A 15,813-nucleotide genomic window follows, 5' to 3' on the forward strand; every position below is an offset into this window, starting at 1 on the left:
TAAATATCTAATTAGATGACACTTTCGTATGTATTATCTGAATTGTGGATAAGAGGAGAAAATGGCAAAGCTGTGGAATTACTAGAGAGGAAAGACAGGTAGTGGTGAATAACAGTAATTGAGTCAAGAAGCTTCTTTTTATCTTCAATCATCTTAGCTGCCCTCAGAATGATCTTGTTTCACTATGTAGGAATTAGCCTATAGGCATTTATTTTTTAATATATTCCTAGATGATTACTGATTATTTATTTGTATGTGAGTTTTATCAGTGTTAGGTTAATTTTAGATCAGAATTTTAATAAGAAAATTGGTCAGTTATTTCCCAAATAGACAAGTTTTGTGGAACAGTCCATTTTGCAGATTTTCTTTATTTAAAAAAATAATTGTTTAAATTTGGATCCTTTTAATTTCATTTTTTTCCTTTTCCACCCTCTCTGCAGACATTTCAACCTTCGAATGAAGAGGGATACTTCCCTTTTCAGTGAGGAGTTTAGGGTGGAAACATCAAATGCAGTACTGGATTATGATACTTCTCATATTTACACTGGACATATTTATGGTAAGTTGAGCCTTAAAAGAACTCTGATTTTTTTCTACACAAGGAAATTCATGTTGTTTGAAGTGTAGGCAAATATTTCAGAAAGATGGTATAAATCCTGGGCAGATTTGACTGTATCATGAAGAACAGTGGTCTTTGAAGGATGAAGTAATTCTTGGATCAATTTTTACATATGTTTAGTATCGAATTATGTAGTATCTGGCTTTTATTTTATTTTTATTGACAGCAGACATAGTGTATTTATTTTTTTATTTTTATTTTGGTTTTTTTTTTGTAATAAATTTTATTTATTTTTTTAATTTAATTTTTTTTTTAACTTTACAATATTGTATTAGTTTTGCCAAATATCGAAATGAATCCGCCACAGGTATACCTGTGTTCCCCATCCTGAACCCTCCTCCCTCCTCCCTCCCCATACCCTCCCTCTGGGTTGTCCCAGTGCACCAGCCCCAAGCATCCAGTATCGTGAACCTGGACGTGTCTGGCTTTTAAAAGGTATGAAGTTTTGATTCTCTCATTACTTCCAAACTGCTACATATTTTTAGAAATTTTAATGATTTATATAATTTTTCTGATTTTCCAAGAAAGAAATTAACAGTAACTTAACTGTGTTTTATAAGAGAAGAAGTCTACAATGAAACTGTAAAATGATCTTAACAGCCAAAAATAATGTGCAAAGTCTTTCATAGGAAAGTCCTCTGAAGGCCTTCTGTCCTCAGAATCTATTTGCTTTTTGTTCACAATTCTAACAACTTTCTCTTACTACACCAGATTTAAAAAGATATTAGGGAGATGAGGGCACAGTTACTAGTTCAATGGAAAACTACATTTATCAGCTTAGTAATGAAGGAAGAACAGAACAATTTATGGAAGTTGTAAAAAAGCTAAAAAATCAATGTCTTTTGGGGGAATTATGGACAAAATATCATGGAATTATAACTCTGTACGTTAGTAAATACTCAAGATGATCCTCATTATTAAGAATTATTAAAGTTAACTGAAAGTTAAATTTCATTTCTACACAGTAGAGAGATTTTCCCTCAAATCTTAACTTGAAAAATTAAACACTTTGAGAAAGGTTTCTTTCTTTTTTTTTTTTTATAAGGGTAAATGAGGTTTTTTTGTACTTAAAATTTCTCATTTGTAGATTGGCCACAGTTAATAACTTTAAAGGTTTTTTTACTGTTATAATTGTGTAATAGAAAAGTAAAGTGTTTTTCCATTGATCAAGATTTCTAATGTTACAGTTTTTTAAATTATTTTCTTGATAGTTTATCTTGCTGGATAAGTAACTTAGTAGTCCCCCCCCCTCCGCCCACCACCTTTATTTTGCTAGGTGATAGTTGAGAAGCATATGACAAAATGAGTTTATAGATAAACATCGTATCATTTCAAATGCAAATGTCTTGGACTCAGCTTCAGTCTATGATTGAAGTCAACTAATTAGTGCTAATCTACAGCTTAGAAATTGGGGGGGGAAAAAAACCCTGATGTTGAGAATTTTTTTTTTTTTAGTTGTGTTTGTGTATATTCATAATAACTTTTAATTGTTAGTATCTGAGAAAGTTATAATACATTATGGTGAATAAAAGAGAAAGCCATACAAAGTCAGAAAATAAAAGCTAGACCTCAGCTTTTAGTAAGAAAATTTTAAATGGTAAATTAAACTTTATAGATCCCTCCTACTTCCCACCTCTTATCATTTGATGTTTTGTGACTGTATTAAAAACCAAAACTACTTTCTTTTTTATTATTTTCTTTCCCTAAAGAAGTATCATTGATGAGACACTCACAAACTTCCAGTATCTTAAAAAGAATTAGTGGTATACTTCTAAAATATTTAACACTCTTCTATTTTGAAAATGTATTTCTAAAACCCAGTTATGCTAAGGAAGCCAAGACGCATGCAGAATACATTAAGTGGGAAAGGACTTTTTTTTAATGACAATTAGAGCAGAAATTCAAAATATACTTTAATGTCTTTATTTTGAAAGTATGTTTTTTATACTTGTAGTTTAAACAAAGAGCTGTTAAATGTATGAATTTTAACAAAGAGCTGCTTGTCTCTTTCAGAGTTTATTTAGCAGCCATTTATTCGATGACTATTGCATACATGCCAGGCTCAGAGCTAGGTGCTGGGAATTTGATTGTTGGCAAGACAGATGTTCCATATTTCATTGTTTATATATATGTATAAAATATATATTTACTAAGTTCTAGTTGTTCACATTTAGGTTGATATATTTCATGTGAAAATTAATTTCTCTGGTAAATTTGTATTTAGGTTTTTTTCAATACATAAGAATGGCTTTTTAAAGGAGAATAAACTTAACATTCATGTGCAATTTGAGTTTGTTAAGAGTTTGTTGCTTTCATTAATAGGTGAAGAAGGAAGTTTTAGCCATGGGTCTGTTATTGATGGAAGATTTGAAGGATTCATTCAGACTCATGGTGGCACATTTTATGTTGAACCAGCAGAGAGATATATTAAAGACCGAACTCTGCCATTTCACTCTGTCATTTATCATGAAGATGATATTAGTAAGTACTTAATTTTGCAAAAGCATATAAATAGTTGAAACTATGTGGAGACAAATGAAATCTGAGCTGTTTTCTTTCCTAAGCTATTAATCAGGATAGAAAATAGGTTCACAACCAAAATCTCAATTAAATGATAGATTTATATAGTGAGACAATATCATTGTCAGTCTGTGCCTCTACTTTGTTGACATGATACAACCAATTGTATTTGAACTATGAGTCAACCAACTCTGATTGAACTGGAAATTCTATATTCTGATGTTATCTAGTCATTTAATGCTGTAACACCTGTATGCGTGTGCGTGTGTATGGCCTACCGAAGCACCATCTTCTTATGTAAATTTCAGTGTGGATATTTGCATAACATTTAAAGAATTAGATGTTTTTGTAATTTCTAAGCCTTTTGAATATTTTTGAGATCTTGAAATGATAACTTGACTTCCACTGGGTAAGACTTCAGATTTATTGTTACAGATTTTATTCTTGACCATAGTCTTTATATGATAGTAATTTGTTGGTAGAGTTCTTTTTCTGTGTTTTAAGAGAGTAGAAAATGTATTTAGACTTGACTTTTTCATTCTAATATTGTCTGTATAACCATAATCATTAAATCATAAGAATGCTGAAATGAAATGACCCAGAAATACATTCCTCTAATTCACATGCCTCTGGAATACTCATATTTTATTTTTGACTGTAATAAGACTAGTATCTCAGTTTTTGCCTGTTTCCCTTATTTGTCAGATTCCAAGCTTCATTTTCCTTTATGCATATAGAAATTTGTTGTCAGTAATTTTGTTCTCACCCCTGGTAATGTACGGGAAAGTCTTAATCATGTTGACTTTTTGCTCTATCAGCTTTGACAGTTTCTATACTGAAGTCTGTCATCTCTAATGCTCGATTACTATAGAAATTAAGCACAATTGCTCTAGATGGAACATATTCATGGTTTTACTACTACCTGATAAATCATAAATTTGTTAATGCTGCTTATCCACTTTTTTGCTCATCCCTATTTGATTTCTGTTCCAATTTCCCTTCTTGATATTTCAGATTCTCCTTAAACTCCAGTCTTCAGTCTTCCTTCACAAGCTGGAGTATGGATTCCTTTACCTTCCTTTTTTTTTGCCAAAAGGATCATCATCTACGTGATTTATATGATACTTTGTAATTCCTTAGTAATTTAATTGTTTTGCAGGTTTACTTCCTCTGTCAGGGTATGTAAGTTCTTCAGCTATACTTTCTGTTTTTTTTTTTTTTCCTCCTTTAACATTTCACATGTCGTTTATATCTGGAGCACTTTTCTTCACTGATACTTAATAAAGTCCTGCAACATTTTCCCTAGAAAGTTTTCTCAAAATCAAACAAGACCTTTGGGGAAATAAAGGAGAGGGAGAGAGTGATTGACACATTTTGAATTCATGGTTTCCTTCTTATCATATTGTAATCAAGCAGTTCTTTGCCTTCTGTTTCCTGTAAGTATACTCTACCGTGTTTGTTTTGCCTTTTGTGTGTGTACTGCTTGTATGTAGCTTAAGCATGTCCTACTCTTTTTTCAGAATTCTGTTTCTTCTTCATCATATAATTGCATTTTTTCCACTTTGCATCTTTTAGTAATTTTCAGATATCTCCCTTTATTTCAACCTTTCTTTTCCCCCAAAGGTTATGAGTCAGCTTGGAGAATTGGTGGCAGTGGATGCAACTTAGTGTTCAGTTCCTTTTGGCATTTAACTTTACCATTGATTTCAGTGCTTAATTCTTAATTGTCTTAGTAAATACATATCATGGTAAGGCGATCTTTTCACATTCTGGTTATTATTATATACCAGTAGTGGTATTAGAGCTTAAAAATAGTAATATTTAGAGTGATTTTGTTTGTAACTTTCTCTGGTAAATAGAAATGTTGTGATGTGAAGATGACAATATGGGAAGCATTGCCTTAAACAGAATTTTTAATGCTTGCAGATTTAAACTGTTACTTTCAAAAAACTACTTGAAAATCTGTCAAGTTAGCTATGAAAGGAAAGCATACACTTGTTAACTTTTTAGTTAAATAGTTGCTCTAAGTCTAGATTCTAGACCAAGGTCGATAGACTGTAAAAGGTTCAGATATTAAATATTTTGTCTTTATTGGCCATGTTAGTTCTATTCCAATGAATTCTGCCATTGTAGTATGAAAGCAGAGTAGAAAATATGTGAATGAATGAGAATGACTGTGTTCCAATAAAACTTTAGTTATTGACACTTAAATTTGAATTTCATGAAATTTTACATGACACAAAATATTATTCTTTTAATTTTTCCCCACCGTTTGGAAATGTAAACTCCATCTTTAGCTTTCATGCCAAACAAAAGAGCTCATTTATCTAGTAGGCTTTTGTTTGCCTACCCCTGTTCTAGAGGATGGCTAGATAAATTTACTTTTTCTTTAAGTTAAAATATAGTTGACATACAGCATTATATTAGCTTTAGGTATACAACATAATGATTTGATATTTAAATATATTATGAAATGATCACCATGATAAGCTAGTAACATCGGTCACTATACACAATTATTACAGTATTATTGACTATATTCTCTATGCTATGTATTACTTCCTTATGACTTCCTTATTTTATGACTGGACGTTTGAGCCTCTTAATCTCCTTGATCTATTCACCCAGTCTCCTATTCCTCTTCCCTCTGACAACCACTAGCTTGTTCTCTGTGTCTATGAGTCTGTTTTTGTTTTGTTTTTTTTCATTCATTTGTTTTGTTTTGTTTTTTAGTTTCCATGTGTAAGTGAAATCACATGATATTTGTCTAGATTAAATTTACTTTTACTTGGCCCTTTAACCTCTCAGTGTAGAATACCTAAGGTTCTAATAGTAGTAGAAGTACAAGTAGTTACTATTCTTTAATGTATACCCAGCACCATATGAAGTTCTTTGCCTGCTTTATTTTAAATCTTCACAATAACCCGATGAGGTATATAGGCACACATGTTATCTCTACTTTACAGATGAGGAAACCGAGCATAGAAAATTTTATGTTGCTTGATTGTGGATGTTGTGTTCTTATCCCTGTGTCTTCTGCTTCATTCTTGTAAATGAAGCTGTAAATTCTCACTGTCCTTATTCCAAGGATTTCTGGGTCTTTTCTGAAATCTGTAAGCCTCCTTGAAATCACATATTTGCATTTATTGCTGTTTAGAGCCAAATTCAGAGAAGGTGATGGCACCCTACTCCAGTACTCTTGCCTAGAAAATCCCATGGACAGAGGAGCCTGGTGGGCTGCAGTCCATGGGGTCGCTAAGAGTCGGACATGACTGAGCGACTTGACTTTCACTTTTCATTTTCATGCATTGGAGAAGGAAATGGCAACCCACTCCAGTGTTCTTGCCTGGAGAATCCCAGGGACGGGGGAGCCTGGTGGGCTGCCGTCTATGGGGTCATACAGAGTCGGACACGACTGAAGTGACTTAGCAGCAGCAGCAGCAGAGCCAAACTCTTTCCTTAACGTATTTAGCAGTGGATGTTTTATTTCACAACTAATTAAAAGGGAGACCATGTCCCTTTATTATTTAATAATAATGTTATTTTCATATAATTTACTTAAGAGCCAGTAGTTTATTTTTACGACTAAAGTGCTATGTGATTGTATAGGTCATTGTCTATAGGCTTGAGTGAATTTGGTGTCCTTATATGTGTTACTTTCAGCAGAAGCAAATTACAGGGGAGGCATGCCAGCTTTGGATAGGAATCCTGACGAGAATTTGGCTACCTTCCTCTTAACACTGTTCTTGCAGCTCTAGGCCTGAATGTATGAAACTACCATGGAATATAATACTGCTGTTCTGGAGAACCTTAGGGAATGGCTTCTGAGGCCATTCCTGTATATAGGAACACTGAGCCAGTTTTCAGTGAAAGTACTTAATAACTTGTAGATGCTTTGATATAATTTACTTAAGTGCCAATAATTTGACATGAAGGTGATAACTACATATAGTTACCAGCTTAAAATTAGCACTTGTTCAATTCTGTGCTTAGGTGGTTAAAAAGCACTCTTCTAGGACATAGAAGTGTGAACAGTTATGACAGGGTAAGAATACAATTTAGTTCTCTACCTCTTGGATCAGTTTATTTCAAAGAAACTGGAAAAAACATTGTCCCATAAACTATACTATCAGATCAGATCAGATCAGTCGCTCAGTTGTGTCTGACTCATTGTGACCCCATGAATCGCAGCACGCCAGGCCTCCCTGTCCATCACCAACTCCCAGAGTTCACTCAGACTCACGTCCATCGAGTCAGTGATGCCATCCAGCCATCTCATCTTCTGTCGTCCCCTTCTCCTCCTGCCCCCAATCCCTCCCAGCATCAGAGTCTTTTCCAATGAGTCAACTCTTCACATGAGGTGGCCAAAGTACTGGAGTTTCAGCTTTAGCATCAGTCCTTCCAAAGAACACCCAGGACTGATCTCCTTCAGAATGAACTGGTTGGATCTCCTTGCAGTCCAAGGGACTCTCAAGAGTCTTCTCCAACACCACAGTTCAAAAGCATCAATACTATACCATAAACTATACTGCTAATCTTAATATGAATACTTTTAGGAATGTCTGTATAATTGCTTGGAATTATTTTAAATAATGGTAAATAGTGGATCTTTGTACCCTTTCATGTACTACCTTTCTGGGAGGCAAAGGTCTAAGTAATTTTTCCATGCTGTACTTATAAAGAACTATTTTGCCTCTGAATTAAAGGTATTTTAAGTAAATATTTGACACTGCAGAGTAAGAGTCAAATTCTTTCACTTCAGATTATTGTCATTTGGGTGGAATAGAGAAGCCCAGAGAGCCTGCATTTGCTGTGCCTCATATAGAAGCAGGATGCTTTTACTCTCAGCCTGTGTGCTAGCTGGAACTGTACTAGTAGCTTCATTATCTTGGGTTTCAATGAGAAGACTCCTTATTTCGTGTTCTGAATAATTGAGACTGATAAATTTTACTTAGTCATTTCAAGATGAATGGCTCCTTCACGTAGAAGTCTCTATTTGTGAAACGTAAGGATACTGGTTTTAATTAACCTTAAAAAAGCAATTTGTTCCATACTGTGCTTTGGAAGTTGTGGACATAAATGAGTTTTCTCATAGGCATTAAGACTTTCAACTCTTTTTGTGTTACTGTTAGTGAGAAGAAGGGACAAGGACTAGAAGAAAAAGAGGGAAGGAAGAATTGAATTGGAAAGTATTGATAATGACTAGCATTTTTCAAATCTGACATTATATATTGATTGATTGTGTTCATCTAGAGGTCACAGAAAATTCTGAGGATTTATCTTGAAATGTTTCTGTCTGTGCTTAAGGTCCAATCTGGAGCTTAGAAATATGCTTATGTGTATTGAAGTTGTGACAGACAGTGGTAGACACTTAGAAAGATTAAGGAATGAAGTGTTCTGATTGATAATTCAGTTGTAGAGTGGCTCAACTGTGATTGGAAGTGCCCATGACTTCAGAACTTCCATAGTGTATACAGGTTTATTGTCAGTCTATAAACTTGTTTTACTTAGCATTGATCTTAAATATTTAGTTTTATTAAGCACAGTGATAATATTTGAAACAAATATAAAAACTTAGAGGCATTGTTGACTCTTTTTGTGTTTTTCCTGAGTTAATCTCTATGGAAATATAATTTCTTCAAAAAATCCACAGGCACAAATGAAGAAAAGTTGAGAAGGCTGTGAGAAATGATAGCTTTTTGAAAAATATTTAATTAGAAATGTGAGATATTTAATCAGGAACACATTTAAGGGGTTTGATTCTCTTTGCAGAATTTGGAGAAAATAAGCCCAGCACTTTCATATTATTCAATCAGTTTATTTTATGTATGTAAATAAGATTCAAGTTAAAGACATTTTAAATCAAGACATTTTATGATTGGTTAGCATGTATATTTGTATATATATTTATTTAAAAACATAAATAGAAAATATGTTAGCCACATAATGATCATTTCAGAAACATGGATTATTTAAAAATAAAAAAGCTCTTATATTATAAAACAGTTTTAAAACTCACCTTAGAAAGTAAAATTATATTTGGAAATTTTGTTCTTTTTCTTCTGAGAAATATTACGTCATGATTTTGTTTTGCAGTGTTTTGTTATAGTTTTACAAAAAGATTGAATAAAAAATTTAATTCATTGTACACCTGAATATTACGTTAAGGATGCAGTTTGAATATGTTCTCACTATACTGTTAAGTTACAGGTTTTGAGAGTTTGGAAAAAGTTTGTAGATATTTGATAGTAAGAAGAATAAAAGTTTTAAATTAAGACTTCATAACCATGTGTGTTTAAAAAATCAGGATTTTCTTTTGGGGGACATTGTTTCTTCTTCATACCTCAATCGGCAAGCTGTTCATGAAAAAGAGTTTTTTGGAATAGACTGGAAGATTGGTGTATTGATAGTTCTGAATTTAATGGAATTCTGTAATTTTAGTACTGTTGCAAAAGGCATGAGAATTACTTCTAAACTCTTAAGTTTGAAGATGATGGAAACTGAAGTCTGTGTGCATGTAGGCGCATGCTCCGGAGAAGGCGATGGCACCCGACTCCAGTACTCTTGCCTGGAAAATCCCATGGACGGAGGAGCCTGGTAGGCTGCAGTCCATGGGGTTGCGAAGAGTCAGACACGACTGAACGACTTGACTTTCACTTTTCATTTTCATGCATTGGAGAAGGAAATGGCAACCCACTCCAGTGTTCTTGCCTGGAGAATCCCAGGGACGGGGGAGCCTGGTGGGCTGCTGTCTATGGGGTCGCACAGAGTCGGACACGACTGAAGTGACTTAGCAGTAACGGCACTAGGTGCATGCTCAGGTGTGTTTAATCCTTTGTGACCCTGTGGACTGTAGCCCACCAGGCTCCTCTGTTCATGGAATTTTCCAGGCAAGAATATTGGAGTAGGTTGCCATTTCCTTCTCCAGGGGTTCTTCCCAACCCAGGGATCAAACCCACATCTCTTGCGTCTCCTGCATTGGCAGGTGGGTTCTTTACCACTGTGTCACCTTGGAAGCCCAAAACTGAAGCCTAAAGAGTCTTATTAAACAGCTTGGGCAAGATATTTTCATGGCAAGGATCCATGTATCCTGACTTCCTCCAGTACATTATTAGTTACATTGTAAGTTAGGAGAGACTTGTTTAAAGGGGCTAAAGTCAAAGGACTTTGACAGTAAAGACAATTATTGTGAGGATTAAAAAGATTTCAAAAGCAGAGACATTACTTTGCCAACAAAGGTCCATCTAGTCAAGGCTATGGTTTTTCCATTAGTCATGTATGGATGTGAGAGTTGGACTGTGAAGAAAACTGAGTGCTGAAGAATTGATGCTTTTGAACTGTGGTGTTGGAGAAGACTCTTGAGAGTCTCTTGGACTGCAAGGAGATCCAACCAGTCCATTCTGAAGGAGATCAGCCCTGGGATTTCTTTGGAAGGAATGATGCTAAAGCTGAAGCTCCAGTACTTTGGCCACCTCATGCGAAGAGTTGACTTATTGGAAAAGACTCTGATGCTGGGAGGGATTGAGGGCAGGAGGAGAAGGGGATGACAGAGGGTGAGATGGCTGGATGGCGTCACCGACTCGATGGACGTGAGTTTGAGTGAACTCCAGGAGTTGGTAATGGGCAGGGAGGCCTGGTGTACTGCAGTTCATGGGGTCACAAAGAGTCGGACATGACTGAGTGACTGAACTGAACTGAAGGCTTTATTTTTGGTATCATTGATTTTGCAGAATTGTGGCTATGTTTGCTACTGGAAAATAGAGTAAATTTACATTTCAGGTTCAACTTTTATGAGTGATGATTTATAGAAAAACTAATTGAAGTATCATTAAAAGTGTGTATATGTTTATATTTCACATCTCTTCTAGCACAATTCAGTGCTTGATGTTTATGTTTAGTGACCTTGTAAGTGTGTCTAAAGACATTGGTCTAAGACTTGGGCCCTGTAAAGAACTTCTTTACATTGTGATATCATATTCATTATAAAATGTAAAAATTCTGTTCATGGTTTATAAATTTGGAGATTAGATATCTTGGTAAGCAATCTTGTATCTTATATTTATATTCAAATATTAGACTAGGAATTCATTAATGTGGATTTTACTGCTTTCAGCAACTGTAGAGTCTTGGATTTTGTTGGGGAAGAAAAAAATTTCCCTGTGCTCTGTTTATGTTCTTCTAGCTGATGTAAGAATTTTAAAAGAAGAAGAAGAATATCAAATTTAATTATGTACATACAAGGTCTTCATCAGGAAAATGAGACCCCAGAACAACTTAGGCAGTTGAGATTTATATGGCATTTCAGAGGTGAAGAGGCTAAGGGTTTGGTACTTAAAAGGGGAGCAAAAAAAATTACAGGAAGATGGGAGAGCAAATGTTAGGTAAACAGGTGTTTGCTGTGCCACGCAGGGACAGTGGGATCCAGAGAGGACTTTGATCTCTAGGCCCTGCTGAGTTCCTCCTGCCATACCTACTCCATATATTCTGTAGATCTCTGTGTTGATAGTGCTCTTCCTAGACCAGGCCCTTTATCTAAATTCTTTCAGGCCATTAAAGGGGAGGTAAAAAGAAAGACTTCTTGAGTATTCCTCTTTCTTAAAAATAATTGGTCTAAAATAATCTGTATGCCAAAGAAAGACATTTTGTAGTATGTTGTAAAACAAATGAACAGGAAATTACCAAGTGATACAGTATTAATAACTAAGTACAGATTTTCTTCAAATTTCACAAAATTTTATGCCAGTGTCCATTATTTGTTTTCATACTTTCTTCAAGACTCTGCATGGTATTTAATTGCATTGATTGGCTTCAGCTGCATGCAACAGATTCTGGTAAATTCTCTTTTCATTTTTATTCTATAAAAATGCCATACGAACCAGCAATACCATTGCTGGGCATACACACTGAGGAAATCAGAATTGAAAGAGACACGTGTACCTCTGTTCATCGCAGCCCTGTTTATAATAGCCAGGATATGGAAGCAACCTAGATGTCCAGCAGCAGACGAATGGATAAGAAAGCTGTGGTACATATACACAATGGTATTACTCAGCCATTAAAAAGAATACATTTGAATCAGTTCTAATGAGGTGGATGAAACTGGAGCCTATTATACAGACTGAAGTAAGCCAGAAAGAAAAACACCAATACAGTATACTAATGCATATATATGGAATTTAGAAAGATGGAATGATAACCCTTTATGGGAGACAACAAAAGAGACACAGATGTGTAGAACAGTCTTTTGGACTCTATGGGAGAGGGAGAGGGTGGGATGATTTGGGAGAATGGCATTGAAACATGTATAATATCATATAAGAAACGAATCACCAGTCCAGGTTCGATGAGGATACAGTATTCTTGGGGCTGGTGCATTGGGGTGACCCAGAGGGATGGTACGGGGAGGGAGGCGGGAGGGGGGGTTCAAGATGGGGAACACGTGTACTCCCGTGGCGGATTCATGTCAATGTATGGCAAAACCAATACAATATTGTAAGGTAATTAGCCTCCAATTAAAATAAATAAATTTATATTAGGATAAAAAGACAAAAACAAGTATTTTCTAATTTTTCTTGTTATGGCTTCTTAAATACACCCATCATTTAATAGTAGAAATTTAATTTTCAAATACATGGGATTTTGTTTAAAGTATCTTGAATATTAATTTCTCATTTTGCTACTAATTTCTCATTTAGATGCTTTCATCTCTGTAGTCACCCTCTGTGTTTTTTTCAGTCTAACTTTATTGAGGCTTTTGATGGCCAAGTTGAAGTGCTTTCTTCGTAAATGTCACATGCACTTGAAAATATGTGGGTTATTTTCATATCTTTTGATACTGATTTATAACATAATTCCATAGTGATAAGAGAAAGACTGTGTATGATTTCAATACCTTTAGACCATGAAATTTTTGCACCTTGTTTTATGTCCCTCTGTATGTTCCAGTGTCTCCTAGTTTAAAATTAATGGGAACTTGAATATAATTTGTATCCTACTGTTGTGTGAAAATTGTATAAATCTTAATTACATTGAATCGGTTGACAGAGCTTTTCAGGTTTACTATATCCTTCTACTTCTCTATATTCATTCTTTTAATTTTTTAGAGTTTGGTATTGAAATTCCAAATGAAAATCTTAGTTTCTGCACTTAAAAAATAATTGTAATATATAGTGAAACTATATGTAACTTTGTTCTGTATTTTCCAAGTCTCCTATAAATATGTTATCATACTTTCATAACTTAAGCAAATAAAAATTAAAGCTAAAAAATACCAATGAAAGACATTTTTGGGTGTCAAATTTTGCTCCCTTACAGAATCATAGATTTAAAGATGACCTTGTAGATCAACAGTTACAATTGTTTTTGAGTTTAATTCATTTACTTTAAATCACAGAAGTTAGTGAGAGACGTGGGAGAAAGCACACAAGTCACTGCATTAGAGCACCGAGGCATGGCACGTGTGTGAGAAGGCAGTTTGAGGGGAAAGCAGGGTGATGTTGTAGAATAGCTTTGTACCTTAGGCAGGGAAGGAACCTTCTTTTCCTGGGTCTCATTTTCTTCATGTTATAAAATGAAGGTGTTACATTGTTAACATTCCTTATTTCTTCCAAAATTTGATAATTCCAAACTACTGTTTCTCCAAAGCTGGAAATATTCTTAGCTTTTCTTATTATGCTTCTGCTGCTGCTAAGTCACTTCAGTCATGTCCAACTCTGTGCGACCCCATAGACGGCAGCCCACCAGGCTCCCCCGTCCCTGGGATTCTCCAGGCAAGAACACTGGAGTGGGTTGCCATTTCCTTCTCTGATGTATGAAAGTGAAAAGTGAAGGTGAAGTCTCTCAGTTGTGTCCGACTCTTAGTGACCCCATGGACTGCAGCCTGCAAGGCTCCTCTGCCTGTGGGATTCTCCAGGCGAGAGTACTGGAGTGGGTGCCATCGCCCTCTCTGTTCTGATTATGAAATGACTATATAAAATAGACATTTTTGCTTGTGAATTAATTAGAAGATGAAGTGTGTCAATCACCATTAGCATTTTAGTGAATAGCCTTAACCATTTAAAATTTCATTTATATATCTTATATTTGTTTCTATACCAATAAATACAGCCCTCTTTTTTTTGAAGGTGAGGGTAGCCCTACCTTTTTAATGCCTTAATGCCTGCGTAGTATTTAGTTGTTTCATTGATGAATATATTATTTATCAACTCATCAACTAAATGGACAACTAGATTGTTTACTCTTTTTTTATTATTGCAGTGCACATTTTTGTGCATAATTTTTGCCCTCAGCATATTGTATATTGCCAGATGACTTTCTAAGAAAATTGTACAGATTTATACTTTTCTACCTAGAAACTTAACATTGATGTAATAATGTGCTAATATAGTCTGTAGGCCTATTTCTCTAATTGCTCCACAAAAGTGACATTAAAAAAAACATATATATAGGATGCAGTTGAAGCTTATACGTTGTCTTTGGTTGTCTTGTCTTTCTTTAAACAATTTTATTGAGGAAAAATTGACATAAAATAAACTGTTACTATGTAAAATATACAGTTTGGTAATTTTAAACGTATGTATATATCTGTGAAACTGTCACCATAATCAAGAATAGTATACATATTCATTGCCCCCAGTTGCTTCCTTCTCCTCAGCGTAGTCCTTCTTTTCTTCCCATCTCTCTTTCCTCAGGCACCAATCTGTAGGTGAGTTTGCATTATCTAGAATTTTATGTCGGAGAAGGCAATGGCGCCCCACTCCAGTACTCTTGCCTGGAAAATCCCATGGGCAGAGGAGCCTGGTGGGCTGCAGTCCATGGGGTCGCTAGGAGTCGGACATGACTGAGCGACTTCACTTTCACTTTTCACTTTGATGTATTGGAGAAGGAAATGGCAACCCACTCCAGTGTTCTTGCCTGGAGAATCCCAGGGATGGGGGAGCCTGGGGAGCTGCCGTCTATGGGGTCACACAGTCGGATACAACTGAAGCGACTTAGCAGCAGCAGAATTTTATGCAATGCAATTATATGTTATATACTCCTTAAAACTGGCTTAACTTAACTCTAAAGAGGGGACATTTTGGAAATTTAAGACAAGCCTTGTAGAAACAAAAGAGCAGAACAAATGCTCATGTTACTTATGTATAAATTCTCTCTTGGCCAAACCCACACTCATCCTTCAAAATATAATCCAAGTATAATGTCCTGGAAACCCTTTCTGGCCCCTTAATTCTGGGTATCCTCTCTTTACTTCTATGGATATATTGGTGAGTCCTCTGTATGTTTTGAATTCAGATCATTGGTCATATGATGACCTTTGAGAAGAGGCATGGAAGGAAAATTGCTGTTGGCTGGATGAGTAAATTAAATTCAACCATTATTTAATAAACTGTGGATGATTGCGGAGAGACTTAATGTTTAGCAAGCAGATAATTAAATGGAATTCTTGTTTACATATCTGACACCCCAGCTAGACTATAAGCTCTTTGATGGTATATATTCTTGTGTCATTTATTCTTGTGTTGCTTATGTTTGATAATAATAGTTTTTCCCTCCCATTATTAGTTTTGTAAGTGAATTAATAAAATTAGGAATAACACTAACATTTAATTAGGAAATTTATGTGCATACAGGCCCTAATTTTGAATGTGCCCTATTTTATAGTCAATCTGTAAAGT

At 35.1% G+C, this 15,813-nt stretch overlaps 1 protein-coding gene across 3 annotated transcripts in view; it reads left to right on the forward strand.

The window, feature by feature from the left end:
• The window catches only part of ADAM10 (ADAM metallopeptidase domain 10), a 143,587-nt gene that overhangs the window by 63,339 nt on the left and 64,435 nt on the right, over nucleotides 1-15,813 (forward strand). For all 3 annotated transcript variants that reach the window (XM_027553890.1, XM_027553891.1, XM_027553892.1), the window contains 2 exons: nucleotides 441-559; nucleotides 2,942-3,100. In XM_027553890.1, coding sequence (XP_027409691.1) covers nucleotides 441-559; nucleotides 2,942-3,100 — 278 coding nt within the window. The remainder of the gene's footprint in view (nucleotides 1-440; nucleotides 560-2,941; nucleotides 3,101-15,813) is intronic.

Source organism: Bos indicus x Bos taurus, chromosome 10, assembly GCF_003369695.1.
Source record: "Bos indicus x Bos taurus breed Angus x Brahman F1 hybrid chromosome 10, Bos_hybrid_MaternalHap_v2.0, whole genome shotgun sequence".
NCBI lineage: Eukaryota > Metazoa > Chordata > Mammalia > Artiodactyla > Bovidae > Bos > Bos indicus x Bos taurus.